This window comes from Podospora pseudopauciseta, assembly GCF_035222475.1.
Source record: "Podospora pseudopauciseta strain CBS 411.78 chromosome 5 map unlocalized CBS411.78m_5.2, whole genome shotgun sequence".
NCBI lineage: Eukaryota > Fungi > Ascomycota > Sordariomycetes > Sordariales > Podosporaceae > Podospora > Podospora pseudopauciseta.
In genome coordinates this window covers 832,379-850,434 of record NW_026946666.1, presented here as the reverse complement: position 1 = coordinate 850,434, position 18,056 = coordinate 832,379, and the positions used below count along the sequence as shown (strand labels likewise).

The 18,056-nt window shown below is 53.2% G+C and overlaps 7 protein-coding genes across 7 annotated transcripts; all 7 read left to right on the top strand.

Moving 5' to 3' along the window:
- Window positions 1–1,568: 1,568 nt before the first annotated feature.
- On the top strand, window positions 1,569–1,868 carry QC763_0081650 (uncharacterized protein; the record flags this gene model as incomplete). Its single annotated transcript, XM_062906113.1, has 1 exon — window positions 1,569–1,868. One exon carries the CDS (start codon window positions 1,569–1,571, stop codon window positions 1,866–1,868), a length of 300 nt encoding a protein of 99 aa, XP_062763994.1.
- Window positions 1,869–2,235: 367 nt separating this feature from the next.
- QC763_500680 (uncharacterized protein) lies at window positions 2,236–3,354 on the top strand (the record flags this gene model as incomplete). Its single annotated transcript, XM_062912670.1, has 1 exon — window positions 2,236–3,354. The coding sequence occupies one exon, from the start codon at window positions 2,236–2,238 to the stop codon at window positions 3,352–3,354; it is 1,119 nt and encodes a 372-aa protein (XP_062763993.1).
- Window positions 3,355–3,859: 505 nt separating this feature from the next.
- Window positions 3,860–4,639, top strand: QC763_500690 (uncharacterized protein; the record flags this gene model as incomplete). The annotated part of the gene is made up of 1 exon (XM_062912671.1): window positions 3,860–4,639. The coding sequence occupies one exon, from the start codon at window positions 3,860–3,862 to the stop codon at window positions 4,637–4,639; it is 780 nt and encodes a 259-aa protein (XP_062763992.1).
- A 647-nt stretch (window positions 4,640–5,286) lies between these two features.
- Window positions 5,287–7,223, top strand: QC763_500700 (uncharacterized protein; the record flags this gene model as incomplete). The annotated part of the gene is made up of 2 exons (XM_062912672.1): window positions 5,287–5,852; window positions 5,906–7,223. 2 exons carry the CDS (start codon window positions 5,287–5,289, stop codon window positions 7,221–7,223), a joined length of 1,884 nt encoding a protein of 627 aa, XP_062763991.1.
- Window positions 7,224–7,623: 400 nt separating this feature from the next.
- QC763_500710 (uncharacterized protein) lies at window positions 7,624–8,877 on the top strand (the record flags this gene model as incomplete). Its single annotated transcript, XM_062912673.1, has 1 exon — window positions 7,624–8,877. The coding sequence occupies one exon, from the start codon at window positions 7,624–7,626 to the stop codon at window positions 8,875–8,877; it is 1,254 nt and encodes a 417-aa protein (XP_062763990.1).
- A 1,246-nt stretch (window positions 8,878–10,123) lies between these two features.
- On the top strand, window positions 10,124–11,784 carry QC763_500720 (uncharacterized protein; the record flags this gene model as incomplete). The annotated part of the gene is made up of 4 exons (XM_062912674.1): window positions 10,124–10,177; window positions 10,234–11,019; window positions 11,085–11,399; window positions 11,458–11,784. The coding sequence occupies 4 exons, from the start codon at window positions 10,124–10,126 to the stop codon at window positions 11,782–11,784; spliced, it is 1,482 nt and encodes a 493-aa protein (XP_062763989.1).
- Window positions 11,785–12,152: 368 nt separating this feature from the next.
- TPS1 (Trehalose-6-P synthase/phosphatase complex synthase subunit) lies at window positions 12,153–15,565 on the top strand. The gene is made up of 3 exons (XM_062912675.1): window positions 12,153–13,810; window positions 13,880–14,252; window positions 14,304–15,565. Exons 1-3 carry the CDS (start codon window positions 13,507–13,509, stop codon window positions 15,214–15,216), a joined length of 1,590 nt encoding a protein of 529 aa, XP_062763988.1. The 5' UTR covers window positions 12,153–13,506; the 3' UTR covers window positions 15,217–15,565.
- Window positions 15,566–18,056: the final 2,491 nt, after the last annotated feature.

The following is an 18,056-nucleotide window of genomic DNA, read 5'->3' as shown; positions in this document are numbered from 1 at the left end:
AAATGGAACTGAAAAAGGCCGTCTGGGACCTCAAGTTGTGATTGGAGCTCTCATGGTAGGTAACCCACATGGGGAAGGTTAGCGGGGCCCAGGAGAAGGCAACAGAAGGGAAAATTCACTATTCTGGAATGCTAGGATGATGGCCCCTGACGTCCAACTGGGTGTTGAATGTCATGAGGGCTCAGCTCAGCATGCGATAGGAGTCAATATTGGAGCACCCCACATGTCTTCAAATGTTGTTTTCATGTACGTCCAGTTGTTCACTGTGTCTGTTTCCTTCGATTTGATGAAATACTCTATCGGTAACTCGTTTACTGATGCTACTCATTCAAAGATTAGATACGATACACAGCGTTAACTTGCGAGCTATATACTCTTTCCTATGGTATGGTGCAACTTGCTCGTGAGGGGTTGACTCAGAAACCAAGTGACTAGCACCCTGTCGTGAAACATGACCCATTCGTAAAGTCATGGGTTCCAGTCCATATTGCTCTCGATTGCAGGATACAAACACACAGATGTAATCACATGGAGATTAGAGTCAGAACTGCTCAGCTAGGAAGATGACAACCAAGTCAGTGCCACTTCTCGGGGCTCTAAGACTGGACTTTCGGCAGGAGTGCTCTGTACATGAACAAGTGATGGGTTATCAGCAGTGTTAGTATTATTAAATGAAAGATTACTAAGAAGCTTTGGGAGGAATAATCGTGGCTGTTCGGTTATGTGTAAAATCGTGTTCTGATATCCTTATATACTGACTCTCATAATAAGACAGTAGGTAACAACACATATCTTCGGTTCAACTAGGTTCCAAGCCGAAGGCAAAGCGTTCGGAGTGATGTGCCTATTATTTAGGTACATTAGCTCTGTAATATCCGGAACGGATATGCCTGGTTCTCCAAGATACCTTACTAACCTTTAGGTATGCTCTCTTACCACTGGCAACCTGTCTTCACATGCAACAATCAGGTCCCAGTGTATTTGCACTGTCAGTGCCCACTCATTTTCTTCTATTATCTGCCGACACCCAAAACAACCGGCAAAAACAATTACAGATTCAGCACAACAACTGCCTTGGATCTGACCTCGTGAGCTTCTGTGACTCTTCTTGTTCTCGTTTTCTCGCTTAAGGTATATTCACCACCTTGAGCCTTTCTTTACAGATTACAGCCATTATTCTCTTACGGTCAGCATTTCTTTTACGACCGTCATTCGTTTGCGGCCATCATTCTTTCACGGCAATTCTTACCACTATACCAACCGGAAAGCTTCTGCTTTCCATTTACATTATTTTTATCATCGAACAGTGAATAGAAGTCACAACATGGCAAGTCTCTTCCCGGCCCAGCCCATTCCCCGTCATCGCTGTCCAGTTTCCATGCTAACCATCTCCAGACTGACTCCCCCGCCACCACCAACCAACGCAACACCTCAAACCCTCTAGTCTTCAAGATTCACCACCCTCCACCTATCTGCCCTTTTGCCACAACCAACTTAACCTCCCAATTTCCACCCAGGAATCCACAACCGCCCCCTTCAACGATCTCCTCAACGAAAAGCTTGCCAGAATGCATACCCTCGCCGACAAGCTAGCCCTTCTCGCCCACTTGATGACCTTCAACACTGATCACCCGCACGCCGAGGCGTTCAACGACACCGTGGCCCACTTCTTGCAGGAGGCAGAGAGTTGCATGGCGCTCGTGCATGGCCACAAGGAGGTGGCTCATTCCAAAATTGTGATGGCTTTGTTGGTTTTTGTTTGTGGTTTGGGTTTTGCTGTCTTGTTAGGTTGGTTCAGAGTTGGTGAGGGGGTTTGGGATGAGGTTGGAGCGCGGAACATGGAGAAGGCCGCAAGGAAGTTCGAGTGAGTTAGGACACGTTGTTTGTTGTTCTGAGTCATGGCGAGAGACTGCTGTCACTGTCTTGTTAGTTTTTACCAACAAGGGTCTGATTAAACTATGGCTGACATGCTGTGACTGTGCATATTTCTATCCATATCTCGTGGTTTGCTCTGGATGTGGTTGTCGGCAATGAAGGAGGCATGTCAGGGTTAGGGTAGGGGTCCTCCCCCTGAGCCTTGTTTTCTTGCCGGTGGCCAGGTGACAAAGGGCGGCACGGACCACCTCTCCATTTTATCCAGCACCACCTTCCTTACTCGATGTTCCTTATCACTCACCTCTCCCCCGAATTTGAGTTTGGGCTACTCCTCATTCTTTTGCACCTCGCAATTTTGCCATGGTGCTCCGGCCTCATTCCCGTGCCTCTGCGGTGCTCTCGTTTCTCGCATTTTTGACCGCTTCAACATGTGTTTCTGCAAGCCGAAGCCCAGGGCTCCCCTTCGTGATCAACACGTGGGGCGGCGCTTTCACAGCGGCCACTGATGCGGCATATCTCGCCCTCATCGCCGACAGAAACACGTCCGCTTTGGATGCAGTTGAGATTGGGTGTGCGACATGTGAGAAGAACCAGTGCGATACCACTGTTGGCTATGGCGGCTCACCGGACGAGTCCTGCGAGACCACTCTTGATGCCATGGTCATGGATGGCACATCCATGAAAACCGGTGCTGTTGCCGGCTTGCGGAGGATCAAAGACGCGATTGGTGTCGCACGTGCTGTACTGGAGTACACTAGGCATTCACTTCTTGTTGGAGATTTGGCTACCAATTTTGCCATCGAGAATGGGTTCAAGGAGCAGGATTTAACGACCGAGGCAAGCAAGGAGAAGTGCGAGGCTTGGAAGAGGGCCAATTGTCAGTCGAATTATAGGCTGAATGTTGCGCCTGATCCGAGCACTTCGTGTGGGCCCTATACGCCGTTGCCTGGGATTGATCAGCAGACACTGGCGAGATCGGTGATGGAGGACAAGGGCGCTGTGTCGCATGACACTATATCCATGATTGTGATCCATGAATCAGGGATTATGGCCGCGGGAACATCGACCAACGGGGCTTCACACAAAGTCCCTGGAAGAGTTGGAGATGGCCCGATTGTCGGGAGCGGGTCTTATGTTGACGGTGATGTTGGTGGATGCGGAGCCACCGGGGACGGCGATATTATGATGCGCTTCTTGCCTTGCTACCAGGCTATCGAGAACTTGAGACAGGGGATGAGCCCACAGGATGCCGCAGAGGATGTTGTTGCCAGAATGCTGCGCAAGTATCCCAACATGTCGAGCGGGATTGTGGTGGCCAACACCAAAGGCGAACATGGGGGTGCAGGTTCGGGTTGGACCTTCACCTACTCATTCCGGGGGGGGGATATGGAGGCAACTGAGGTTGTATCGGTGCCGCCACTTCCAAGGAGACTCGAAGAACGAAGGAGGAACACCAATGACATTCCCGATGAGATTTGAGCATCGTTTGAACCTCCACTGAACCCTAACCCACTGCTTGTCGGCTGCTCGGAATCACTTGCAGATGTGGGCCAATCCCCGCGTGCCCCATCCAATGTCCGGGGGTGGGATGAACCCCTGTGGATCTCGCTTGTCGCCGTTGGGCCAATTAGCGCACTCCACAATCCTAAGCCTAATCCCAAACGGTCGACTTTAATCTCTCAGAGTCTCAGTGAGGGCGTTGGCTTTTGGTTCCTGACGCCGCCAGCGGCCCAGCGCGTGTCCTTCTTCTTTTCTCTCTCGTGAGTTTGACGTGGGCGCGGAACCTTCAGTTCTCATCGTCGCTTTTTGCTGCTTGAGCTGGTGACAATCTGCCGCCATGTTGGCTTGACATTCGCTTCATTCTTGACCATGATACATACAACCACATTCTTTTAACCAGCACTTACACACACAGTACATACTTAGTACACTCTATACAAACAAACCTACGCTCCTTTTCACAGATTCACATTCATTAGTCGCCATGATGCGCCAAGCCATTCAATTCTCTTCGCTTCTCATCGCCGTCGCCACAACAGCGCGCGCGGCCAAAGGCACCGTTTGGGCGACACCTCACGAGAGTTATTCTTCTTCAGTTGGAGTTTTGGGCTGCAAGGTAGACACCAATCGCATCGCCTACTGGCCTGGCTCAGTTGACTGCAACAACATCTGCATTTCGCTCAGTTATGAGGGGAGGAAGGTCAAACTTTTGCGCATCGATCAGAGCGAGGGCGCATACGATGTCAGCTACGACGCTTGGAATTATCTGTACTCAGGCTATTCGGCGACAGAGAAGCCAACAGCTGGCGGCGAGACGCCCATGGAGTATGAGGAATTGGCAGCTTCTGAATGCTCCGACTTGATCCATACACCAGACGGCAAGCTTCCTTTGAGCGCGGCAAACAGCATGAACTTCCTCGCCAGCTGCCTTGAGAAGGATACCTGGGTCGGCAAGAACCACATTCTTTTCAACATCTTGGATCCTATCTGTTCTTGGGGACACGACGAACCGTGCAATCTGGACTGGCCAGCAGCAAACCAAGCGCAGTGCCCGAACGGATTGGGGACACCGGCCGAATTAACGACTGCGCCTGTTTACAACATTCAATACAACACTGGAAAGAGGGTCCTGGCATCTACTGGGCAGGTGGTAGCCAGCCAGGCGGCTCCTAGCCAACTGCAACAGAACCTTGCTGGGATATTGAAAGGCTCTGGCGGGATGACGGTGGCCTTGAGCTTGCTTACCTTTTTGATTCTCTTATGAAATTCTGGGCTTTCGATTGGAAGAAGTTTACGAGATATGTAAAGGAAGGAGAGGATGATTGTTGCTTTTTTGGATACCCCACCCCACCCCAGCACGTACCGCAGGCAATATACCTACTTAATTTTCAACACTATCTTCCTTTCTCATGAGTATTGTGTGGGATTGGGACGAAACAGCTAAGTCGTGCCGCACCTGTTGCTAACCGGTGTGTCCAGAGTCTAGTCGGATCAACCATTGGATCAGATACGCGAGCTGAAGCCGTCATGCAGCCACAGTTCCAACACCGACGATATTCAACAGAACAAGCTAGCGTAGGGCTGATGGCAATCGAAAGGCGGGTGAACAACTTGCCCTTGAGAAGACGACATTGGTGGCATGACTAGATATCCTAAGCCTGTTCCAGGCATCCTTTACCGTATGTCTTCTCGATTCGCTGCCACCAGCCTGACTCACTCATACACCGACCACAAAACAGCTAGACTGGACACCTCTCCTTATCACGCACTGCTTCGGCCCAACTAAGTCTGCTGCGGCTGAGCTGTAGAGAACCAGACTAGAGTCTAGACCACGGCTACCAACGTCGACGACAGCATGACACGAAAACCTATAAGAACGGCAGCCGACAGCGTTGCACCGCTGCAGGCTCCATGGCAATCATCGCCAAGCTCACCATGTTTCAACAGCGCTCGTTGGCCTTGATTGGCCTCCTAGGTCTATTCATAGCCTGGATTGTCATTGGATCCATTACCGAACGCGAACAGGCCGTCGAAACTACGGTTCGTGCACAACCACCTGCCAGCGTCAAGATTACACGTCCCACCAGAGTGGTACTTATCAGCACTGGCAAGACTGGCTCATCGATTCATCTACCCTTGGACCTGTCCTTTTCCCGATTGGGCAAGAACTATTCCAGCAGGAACCTCACCTATTCGATTGGGATTAGACCTGTGCAGGTTGAGTATGTTGAGCCTACCGTTGTTGCTACAGGGGAAGTAGTGTCAAGTGAAGTTTCTCAGAAGGAAATGATCCATCTCGAGGATCCTGCTGTTGGGAGCTCCTATGAGCTGTCAGTGGAGGTGGCCCCCCAGCAAAACAGCAATGGCACGCTTGACATTAGGATGATTGGGAAAGACTTGGTGTACCTCACCGTGGTGCCTGACAAGAAAGACAAGGCACACCTGGCAGTTCAGTTCACAGAACCCGCAGAGTACTGGTACGCAACCCCTTTTCTTCTTCACAAACCCCCTACTCACCGCAACAACACAGGGACAACTGGCTCCTCGATCTCTACCGCCGTAACCAAACCATCCCCACCATCCCTCTCCCCGGCCCCTCCGACTTCAACCGAACCTGCTCCTGCCCCGACTACCCCGACGAACCCACCCCCGTCTTGTCCAACCCACCAAACATCCCTCTCCTCCTCCCCTACCCTATCGACGGCAACCCCCCTCGCCGAGAGAAGGAAACCTACAAAGTAACCCTCCGCGTCCGCTGGGAAGACCGCTCCACCACCCCCGCAACCCACCCCCCCATGTCAGGCGCCACAGTCTGGATCTACATCCAGGACATCACCGACGACTCCCGCCAAACCTACGGCTTCACCTCCCTCACCCTCTCCCCCGCCGGCCGCGCCACCAAAACAATCACCCTCCCCTCGGACCAATTCATCGTCTTGATCTCGGTCGCCTTTGACAATACCAAACTCCAGTTCCGAGGCGGGACAAGCCACCTCGGCCGGACGGGGGGCACAGAATTCCCCCTCCCCTACAAAATCTCCCCCACAAACGAAGTAACAGTCGATGCCATCATCCCTCACTCCTTTGGCCCGGAACTGGTCAGGTTATGGAACGAATTTAACACCATCCATCAAACGGCTGACCGGTTGGTCGGGGCCTGGGATGTGCCCAAACTGGGGATCCAGTACCCGATGGATTGGTCGAGGTACTACCCGGGACAGAACAGGATTGATATCTGGGGGAGTGCTGGGTCTCAGAGCGGGGATCACTTTGCTCATGAGCTGGGCCATCACTTCATGTACTCGCTTGCCGGGGGGATTCCCGGGAGGGGAGGGGCGCATACTATCTGCGGAGGTAGTCCTGTTGAGCAGGGGCTTGCTTTCTCCGAGGGTTGGGCTACTGCTTTCGCGGCGACTTTGTTGGGCAGGCAGGTGATTGGGGGTTGGGATTATGGGGGGTATAGCTGCGGTAGTGATAGGGATACGATGGAGACGAGCGAGGGGAGGGTCGCGGCGGGGCTGATGGACTTGATTGACGGGGGGTTGGTGAGGGAGTGTAATGGGGGTGATACTAACCTGGGGAGGGATGGGGTTTGTGATGGGACGGTTGGGGGGGAGCTGTTCACGCCAAGGGTGGTGTTTAGGGACTCGATTGAGGGGGTGGTGGATGGGGGGGTTAGGGCGTGGTGGGGGAGGGTGGTGAGGAGGTATGCGGATAGGACTGGGTTTGGGAGGGGAAGGGAGGCGATGGAGTATAATTACTATCCGCAGGAGTGTTTGTTTCGGTTGGCCGGGGTTTGCGTGAGGTTGACGCCGAATGTGTTTGAGAGGATTCGGTTGAGGTTGTAGGTAGCGGTGCTATGTCTCAAGTTCAAGGCGGGAAAAGGGCAACACAGCGGCACCATGACAGGTCATGACACCTGTCAACCTACCTTACCTTAACCCAAAGATGCAGTGTAACTATTTTCCTTGTTATTCTTTTGCTGCCCAGTCGAAATGTACCATGTCACACACCCAACCATGGGATGGAAGTGGCATGATTCGCTTCGGATGATTGTGTGTAGCATTGGACACTTTTCCTTCCTCGGTGGCGTGCAGTTAGGTGCAACCTCTGCTCCCGTCTTTTCCATAAAATGGGCCATGGGAAGGGTGGAAAACCGCATCAGGTCCGCTCCCCGCTCCCTGCCTTTTCCCGTCTTTTGTCTCTACCCGTGTCAGTTTCGACAGTGACAAGACCTTACAACTCAATATGACAACACCACCGCACGGATCAAAGCGGCATCGTGAAAACGATGACGATGACGACGACCACGACGACGACAACCAACGCCCCACCAAAATCACCATCGGTGACAACAACGAAAACTATCCCGTCCTGTGGAGCGACTACTCCCAGCTTCCACGATTATGCTGGTCCCTCCGCGACCGCGACCGTAGAACCTCCCTCCCAGCCCCCGGCGCGGTGCGAAACATGACCATCGCTCGCGTCCACACCAGCAGCAGTCGAAGCCAATTACTCACCTTCCCCTCGATCGAAACTCGATATCTCCGCGACTTACACCCCTCCGTCTTCCGACCCACCCGCCCTCCTCCTCCCCCCCGACGAGTCCGCTCCCCTCTGCCCCCCCGCCCTGGTACCACCACAATCTACTCCCTCCTCCAAGAACAACACCTCCTCGACCACCGAATCCACCTCCCCTCCCCCTCCTCCCCCTCACCGTCCGACCTTGACAAAATTTTGACTTACCTCTCAACCCCGATACAGACCCTCACAACCACGTCCTTTTCCTCAGAAGCATATGACACCTTCCAGCATAAATCTTCCCTCCCCCCCTCCCAAGACGACCGCCTCCTCCCCGATGGGGTCCTGGACACCATCGCCGGGTGTGTCCCCGCCTTCCCCCAAAACAGGATCTACATCCCCTTCAACGCCATGAAACCGGTCAACTCGCTCCCTGACGTAACCCCCACCCCGTACAGCTTCGACGGTGTTCGACCGGCAGAGTTGGAACACCTTATTCGGGATCGGGAGGAAGAGTTTGTCATCGCGACCAAGAGGTACGAGGTACCTGTTGCGCCTAACTTTTTTGTCGAGGTTGTTGGGAGGGGGGGGAAGGGGGGTGTTGCTGCGGTGGCGGTGGATGGGGCTTATGGGGCGAGGGGGATGTTTGTGCTGAGGAGTTACGCACCGGGGGAAAGGAAAAGGGGGGAAGGAAAAGGGGAGGGGTTGGCGTTTTCGGGGGTTTATGATGCGGGTGGGGTGTTGAGGTTGTTTGTGCATTTTGTTGCTGAGCAGGAAGAAGGGGTGGATAAAAAGGTGGAGGGGTTGGGGTATTACATGGCTGAGTTGGGGAGGTGGGAGATGATGAGGGGGCGGGACGAGTTTTTGAAAGGGGCGAGGGCGTTTAGGAATTTGAGGAGCTGGGCGGGGAGGGTGAGGGAGGGAGCGGTGGAGGGGGGGAATTGCTGGGCTGGTGGTTTGTTGGGTGGGGGGGTGGGTTGATGGGAAGATTACCTAGGTGTTGAGGGGGGGCGATTTTACATCGTGGACAAGTTTTGGGGAGGATTGACTACGCAGGGTTGACGAGTTGATTTGGTGGGGAAAGTTTGATGCCTAGGAGATGCGGATATATAAGTAGATTTACAGTAGACGTACACGTAGGTGATACTTTAATCATTGACCATCCTATTTCTACAACTAACTTCACTTAGGCACATGAGGGCTTGTGCTTGTTTCACGTGAGACCTTTTCACATCAAGGCTTCCACTATGACCTGCCCGATGAGGATGGAGTATCGGTCGTCCAATGCACAAACGAGTCCTTCTTCCTGAACAAACTCGAGGAGAACAAGGTGTCATTCCGGCCTTCTCGAATTCGTACACTAAAACGGCTTCTATATAGTGGCGTTCCCCCCTAAGCTTTTGCAACCGTTAGCGGCCGATGAGCGCTAACCATTCCTGGATGGTGACCTCGATTCTTGGGCTCTGAAGCTCTGTTCCGTCTTGGCGGGATCGCGGATCGGCGTTACTCCTGAGAAGCGGTCAAGGCCGGACAGGAGGATTGTGAAGGGCGGTGGGTAAGGTAATTCTAGTATGAACATATATTCTAGAGTGCTGACATGGTAACCTATACGCTACAGGTGTATACTTAGACGTAAGCCGAGTTTGTGTAGATGAAGATCAAGACCGGGGTAAGAGTCCATGTGCCGCGCAGGGGGGTTGGACTGACCAATATAAACCTATCAACCCCAAGATTGAACCTTTGGTTTCACCTGCTTTTTTCCCATCGTACTCGTACCCGCCTACCACTGAATTGCAACCACACGTTCACTCACTCACCGCACAAACCTAAGGAGGAGAACAAAATGGCAAATGCAGATCCGAGGTCCGGGGGTAGGGGGGCAGAGGTTCTCGGCCAAGGGGGGGTTTATCAAGCTCGCACAATGTTGCGTGGACTACAAAATGCGACACTGAGTCCGGTTCCGAGCAAATGCGAGTTCTGGTCTGGTTACCTGTGAATCTTCCAACTTTTTTTTTTTTTTTTTTGGCTTGAAGAGAGAGTAGTTTAGTTGCTGGAAAGGCGGGAACGAGTCAGTTTCGCACTTTTAGTTTAAATAGCAGTGAAACGCGTGGGAATTTTGGATGCGAACGACAGAACATCCCATGATAGCAATCATCACAAGCGGCACTCGCGACTTGAGCACACACCCTCATATCAACACCACACCACTGAACATCATCAACCAACCATGGCCCTCCTGTCCCTAGGAGTAGGGCCCTCCATCCTCCTCCTCCTAGGAGGTGTAAGTCATCCCACCTTTCCCCATCACAAGCCACAAATACTAACCACCCTTCCCAGTTCGCCCTCTACGTCCTGGGCAGCATACTCTACAACCTCTTCCTCCACCCTCTCCGCTCCTTCCCCGGCCCCCTCCTCATGCGCGTCACCCGCCTAGGCCACATCCGCCTCCTGTGTCGCGGCACCCTCCCCTTCGACCTCCTCCCCCTCCACCAAAAGTACGGCCCCGTCGTCCGCATCGGCCCCAACGAGCTCGCCTTCTCCAACCCCCAGGCCTGGAAGGACATCATGGGCCACCGCACCGACAAGTCGGAAGAGCTTGAAAAGTACCTCGGGTTTTACCGCCCGGTGGACGACCTCCCGGTTGACATTGTGAACGCCAAAAGGGAGGAGCATGGTCTACTACGAAGAACAATGGCGCACGGTTTCTCCGATCGGAGCATGAGGGAGCAGCAGCCGTTGATCAAGCAGTATGTTGATTTGTTGATGAGAAAGCTCAGAGCGGCCGGGGGAAAAAAGGTGGATTTGGCGGCGTGGTATAACTATACTACTTTTGATGTGATCGGGGATTTGGCGTTTGGGGAGAGTTTTGGGTGTTTAGAGGGCGGGGAGTATCACCCGTGGGTCAAGGCGATTTTCGAGCTGGCGAGGGTGGGGGTTGTTTTTCAGAGCCTGGTTCATTACCCGTGGGTGTTCAAGGCGCTGATGGCAGTGGTGCCCAAGAGCTTGATGGAGGAACGGGAGAGGCACTATCAGATGACGTTGGTGAAGTTGAAGAAACGGATGGAGGGGGGGAAGGAGAGGAGTGATTTGATTGAGGGGTTGTTGAAGAAGGCGGATGAGTGGGTGAGTTTTGAGCCTTTGGACGTGTTGTTGACAGGGAGGGTGGTGAGCTGACTTGTGGGAAACAGGGTCTTACGCTTCAGAAACTGCAGGCCAACAGTGCGATTCTCATTATTGGTGGCTCCGAGACGACAGCGACGCTCCTTTCGGGGGTTACTTTCTTGCTGATGACGAACCCTGACGCGTTGGAGAAACTCACGGCCGAGGTCAGAGGTGCTTTCAAGTCCGAGGACGAGATTGACTTTATGAGTGTCAGCAACCTCCCCTATCTGCTCGCCTGCCTGGACGAGGCGCTCAGGATGTATCCTCCTGTTCCGACTGGGCTGCCCAGAGTTGTTCCCCCAGCGGGAGCTAGCATCGCTGGACACTATGTCCCCGGTGGTGTAAGTCATCCCTTTCCGAGTTTTGATATGCTAGCAGCTGACGACTCTGAATGAGTAGACGGTCGTGGCCGTCCATCAGTGGGCCATGTATCACAACGAGGAGCACTTCAAGAAGCCTTTCGAATTCCACCCTGAGAGATGGCTTGGCGACCCAGAATTCGCGAGCGATCACAAGGAAGCCTTTCAACCTTTCCACTTGGGTCCCCGGAACTGCTTGGGAAGGAACCTGGCATACATCGAAATGCGTTTGATTCTTGCCCGCGTACTTTGGAACTTTGACTTGAAGATGGATGAGGACAGCGCCGACTGGATGAGCAAGCAGCGGATTTTCAACCTGTGGGAGAAGGGGGCGCTGAATGCTTACTTGACGCCTGTGCAGAGGTAGTGGCTTCAAGTATTACCTAGCTCTCTTTACTTAGTTATAAGTTATATATACTTTACCTAAGAGGTGACACATCACAGGCAGCACAACATGGCTGTGTTGCACGGGAGATCCACATGATTTTGATGGCTTTAAAACCATCCGAACTGTCAGTGGTCTGTTTCAACTTGCTGTTTGCTGTTGAGAGAATGCCCGTAGCCTGCATCACAGTGCAGTATCAATGCAAACTTGGTAGCCCTCTCGGGCATGTCGCCGTCCATGTAATTGTATAATCGAGGATGATGCCAAGCCGAAGCTACCGTTCCAGATCGCAGCACTCCGTTTCGATCGTGGCTTCGGATGTGGGTCCAACAAGGCTGCTGGGCGTCTCGGTCCGGTCGATTGACAAAGAATCGGGCAGCAGGTGACATGGGGGGGGTTGTGGCCGTTTGATTGGCCTGGAATTGCTCCGCAGTCCAGCCGACCAACCTTGGACGGCTAAAGTCGAGGTTCAAAAAAAAAGTGACATCTCAGGTCGTGCAGCTCTTGGTGTTCAGTCGCTGGTGTCCTGAGTTGTCTTGTTGCCCAGGAGCATGTGGCCCGCGCGCCGTTGAGCCAGGCTGACGACAGGAGCGGGTCCTGCTGAAGGAACGTGCAGACTGAAGAATAGCAAAGAACATTCCTCCAGAGTCCTGTCCTGTCGTCGTGCTGTCAGGCCTCCAGTTTCTGAACAGTGGTTCAGAATTAAAGTGTGAGCCAAGCGGGTCACGGCTGGAAAGAAGGTCCGAAATCACGATCTGGGCAGGCGAGAGCAAAGAGAAAAAAAAACATCTCAAACAAGAGATTTCGGCTCGGTGCGCTCTGCATGGCCACCACGGTGCATCGTCGTATGGTGCGCCATTTGATGAATCCCTGTCGTGGTTGTGGCCGGTTGGAAGGTGCAAAATGGCGATTTCAGCGTCGCAGCCTGGCCAAGATATCAGGATCCAGAGACAAATATAGGGAATTGTGCCTTCCTCTCAACAAGTGATGCTCTTGATAACGGTGACATGGTGATGGGACAGGGTGGAGACTTGCCGGGATTTTATCGTGGCGTTTCTGGCGTTTTAGCTGAAGCTGATGCGGGCAGGGGTGCCAGCCATCTGTCCCGCACTCGGCATCCTTGATCCCGCCCAAAAAATTACGTCGACGGCTTCGAAAGCTGTGAGAATCGAGAAAGATGACAGGTTCTTCGCAATAGCAGTCAGCATCCTCATTACACTACATATATCCCGCTCAGGGCCTTCACATGCACATAGCTAGCTATTTCCATATACATAAAGGAAAGCTCATCGCCCATCCCGGAGCTGTTTGACAACCCGACCTGAACTAATTCCAAGTTGTTACCCCGCCCTTGGCTGTCTCTCTCTCGCTGCACTGCGCCTGCCCCGCATTGAAGAGCAGCTCGAACGGTTTCCAAGCTTTCATTTGCAGGTGCACCAGTCGACAACGTCACCAGAGGCACAGTCGATCCACAGCTGGCCGCTGTCAAACATTCCAGAACTTAGCAACAAAAAGATAGCCGTTGCTCTTTATCATCACCTCTCTTCAGGAACTGGCTCCCAACCTAATACAAATCCTTCAAGACACTGTCGCGCAAGCAGGACCTCCCTCCGTAGCATACCCCAGAGCGCTGCATCGCAGGCGCTCCCCTCACCATTCGTTCCTCGCAATCCGCGCTGTCAACCCCCAAGCTCGCTACCCGCAATGCCCGGCCTCGTTGACGAAAACGGCTCGTCCGGTCGCCTCCTCTTAATCTCGAATCGCCTTCCCATCACCATCAAGCGAACAGACGATGGCCAATACAGCTTCTCCATGTCCTCAGGTGGTCTTGTCACTGGTCTCAGCGGCTTGTCCAAGGCCACCAGCTTCCAGTGGTATGGGTGGCCCGGCCTGGAGGTGCCCGAGGCGGAAATCGGTCCCATGAGAGAACAGCTCAAAGAGAAATACAACGCTTACCCCGTGTTCGTCGACGATGAGCTGGCTGACCGTCACTACAACGGCTTTGCGAGTGAGTAGCCCCTCGAGCGTCGCGGCTTTGCTCCAAGCATCACTGGCTAACCCCTGCTTCTTTCTCCAGACTCGATCTTGTGGCCACTCTTCCACTACCACCCCGGTGAGATCACATTCGACGAGGCTGCTTGGGCTGCCTACCGCGATGTCAACAGATTATTTGCCAAGGAGGTGGTCAAGGACGTACAAGACGGCGATCTGGTCTGGGTCCACGACTACCATCTCATGCTGCTTCCGCAAATGTTGCGCGAGGAGATTGGAAACTCCAAGAAGAATGTCAAGATTGGCTTCTTCTTGCACACGCCATTCCCCAGCAGTGAGATCTATCGCATTCTCCCGGTCAGAGAGCAACTGTTACTCGGGATCTTGGAATGCGACTTGATCGGCTTCCACACCTACGATTATGCCAGACACTTCCTGAGCAGTTGCTCGAGGATATTGTGAGTGCTTTCCGCCGCTTTCTCATGAAGCCATCATGCTAACACATTCAGGTCTACTCCAACAACACCTAACGGGGTTGACTGGAATGGCAGGTTCGTTACCGTCGGCGCTTTCCCTATCGGCATCGACCCCGAGAAGTTTGTTGAAGGCTTGAAGAAGCCGAGTGTTCAAGCGCGTATCGCCGCCTTGAAACGCAAGTTCGAGGGCGTCAAGCTCATCGTTGGTGTGGATCGCCTTGACTACATCAAGGGTGTCCCCCAAAAACTCCACGCGTTGGAGGTGTTCCTCACCGAACATCCCGAGTGGATCGGCAAGATTGTTCTGGTGCAGGTGGCGGTGCCAAGTCGTCAAGATGTGGAGGAATACCAGAACTTGCGAGCCGTCGTTAATGAGCTTGTGGGTCGCATCAACGGGAGGTTTGGCACGATTGAGTTCATGCCCATCCACTTCCTCCACCAGTCCGTCTCGTTTGATGAGCTCACGGCACTCTACGCTGTCAGCGATGTCTGCCTGGTCAGCTCCACCCGCGACGGCATGAACCTGGTGTCATACGAATACATCGCCACACAGAGAGAGCGTCACGGAGTCATGATTCTGTCCGAGTTTACTGGAGCGGCTCAGAGTCTTAATGGAAGTCTGATCGTCAATCCCTGGAACACGGAAGAGCTGGCCAACGCCATCCACGACGCCGTCACCATGAGTCCCGAACAGCGCGAGGCTAACTACCGCAAGCTGGAGCGATATGTGTTCAAGTACACTAGCGCTTGGTGGGGCCAGAGCTTCGTGACGGAGTTGACTAGGATTCCAACTTTTGAGGAGCAACAGGCTGAGCAGACCACCAGACGGGCGATTAAGAGCGCCGCTGAGGGTGTTGCCGAAGTGGCCAACAACGGCGCCGAGGTGGTGCACGATGCTGTTTGTGCTGTGACGGGTGATGAGGAGACGGAACAGCCGCAACAGTGATTGGGGGTAGGTTCTGGTGGATGGTCGGGTTCAAAAAGTTGGCTTTGCGTTTTTATCTCGGGTTAAGAAATAACAAGGGTCTCGTGCGTTGAGAATTTGGCGTTGCAGTATGGTTTGGGAGGGAAGAAGGGGGGTTTATGAAGTATATGCCGGTGAGACATGGGCATCAAAATTCTCTGCTCCGTGTCGGTTGTCTCCTTTTTGTCATTCGATAGACATTTTGCATGGAGCTAGGCGTTGATAGTAGTCTGGAGTTTACAGACAAGACTTGACAAGCTCCAATACTGAACAATTTGTTGCCAAGTCCATGACTTTGCCGGATATGAGATACTGTGAAGATCTTTGCCTTACCAACCAGCCCCAAGCAGTCATCAAGGGCAACTAGTTGGGCCCAGCCGAGCTGACTGTAGGCCTTGGCACCAAACCCGAACAAACCGACGAGCCCGAGCCATGCTTCCTAGGAAAGACCCATAGGTCTCATTGTGTTGGCCAATCAACGGTCTCGATGTTTCCCAAACAGGTATTGCGCCTCTCCCTGGGATATCAAGGTCGAACATTATGTCATGCTGAGGCCTCTGATGTTTATAGTTATAGTAGAGCAGGGTTTTAGGTTCTCAGACGGGCGTGAAGGACATGTATTTCAGATGCGAGGTCTCCCATTCTACTGTGAAAACCAACCTGCCGCTCGCCTTGAAGAGCCGTCGTAACCATAGGGCCGCCTTCTTCACAAATCTTCCCTGTCGCCAACTCAAACCTCGAAAGATTCTTCGACCCGAGAAAATGTATCTAGCAGTTCGATATGCCAAGAAAAAATACCGCCAGCATCGTGGACAACCCCTCCCTCAGCGGAGTTCATCCAGCCATGTTTCCTCCACCTCCTCAGCGAACCCCATTAGCATGCTGGCCGCTGATCAGACAGAGGAAGCAGACCACGCCCAGCTCAAAGCAGCCAAGTCCCTCCGCCGTGAACACCGCCTCAAGCTCACCCTCGGCCTCCTCCTCCCTTACACCCTCCAAGCCCTCGACACGACAATCATCGCCTGTGCCTTGCCCTCCATAGTTTCAGACTTTGGTTTGTCCCTCAACCCCCCCGACCATCCCCCATCTCCATGACAACACCTGACCCTGATGCCAGACCAAAAATCCCAACTAAACTGGCTCACCACCTTCTTCAACCTCCCCTCCGCTTCCTTCCTCCCCCTCTGGGCCCAGCTCGTCGACATTTTCGGCCGGTATCCCTCCCTTCAGCTTTCCATTCTCATCCTGACGGTCGGCTCGGCAATATGCGCCGCTTCCCCTTTGGCCTCCTCTGCGGGATGGGGAGTGATGTTATTCGGAAGAGGGGTGCAGGGGGTGGGAGCGGCGGGTATGAGTGTTTGCGTCAGGACTATACTGGCTGACAGAGTAAGCCTGGTTGGGTACGCCAAGAACTGGATCCTCTTCGCGGTGTTTGCTGCTGTTGGGTTTGGGGTTGGGCCTGTGGTGGGTGGGTTTCTGAGTCGGGGGAGGGAGGGATGGAGGTGGTGCTTTGTGGCTAATGTACTGGTTGGAGCGGTGGGGATGGGGGTTGTTTGGTGGGTTTTGAGGGGGGAATTGGTTGGTGCTGTGGGGGTGGGGGATGGAGACGGTGGTGACGACGAGGCGACGAGGTTGGTCAAGTTGAGGAGGAGGATGGGCACGATAGATAATGGGGGGCAGGTGTTGTTTCTTTCGGGGATGGGGCTGTTGATTTTGGGACTTACGAGGGGTGTTGACGGTTGGGTGGGTGGGATATCAGTGGGCTATGGTGCCAGGGAGGAAAATGACCAGGGTGTTTCCGAGGCAGAAAGCGATGATGCCTTGGGGGTTGCTGGTGCGGAAGGATATCGGGTTCCTGTTCATCAACTCGACGGTGGGGGCGGCGATGTACTCGGTGATGTACTTCATGGACATTTACTTTGTCGAGGTCATGGGCCATGATTCGAGTGGTGCTGAGTTGGCTTTGCTGTAGTTTCTGCCTGGGATGGGAGGTGAGTTGCAATCTTTAACCATCCCAGTGGGGTTATGCTAAAAAGCAGTTGCAGCTGGCGTGTACATGGCCATGTTCTGGATCAATGTCTGGTCTCGCCAAACCTTGCCTGCGCTTTTGCTGGGAACGGTCACTTCAGCAGTTGCAATCTCCGTTCTGCCTTATGCGTGTTGGACCGAGAAAACCAGCGTCGTCTACGGCATGATGGCACTTGCCGGCTTCAGCGTGGGCAGAAACACAAACCCCGGATCGTTGGCATGCACTGGCATATTTTCCACACATGACAGCTGCCATCACCTGCATTGTCACGTTTGCTGTTCGTTTTGGAGGTACGATTGCCTTGACCATCATGTCGACTGTGTTCAACAACAGAAGCGGGATCAATCATGCTGACCCCAAGACGGGAATCCTGTGGGGATTCATTGCCTTGGTTCCCATCATGTGGCTAAGCGTTGTTCTGACCACATTTTTGGCAACGTATGGATCAATAAGGAGGGAAGCCATGAGGTGGTCCATGGTGCCTGGTAGTGGAGCAATGTTCGGGGTCAAAGGCTTGAGAAGGCGAAGATGGCAGGTGCACGGGATGAGTTTGGTCTACCTCTTGTTCCATTGAGTGAGAGAGAACCTTTACGAAGCTCCCTATTTATCTTACCAGCACCCTCCCCCACCCCCCCCCCCTCCATACCTATTAACAAGCCTTTAAACTATCTTTAAAGGCCTTTTACTTATCTTTAAAGCCTTCAAACTATCTTTAAACGCCTTTTAATTATTTTTAAATCCTTTTAATCATCTTTAAAGGCCTGGTAACTATCTTTAAGGGGCAGGTGGGGGG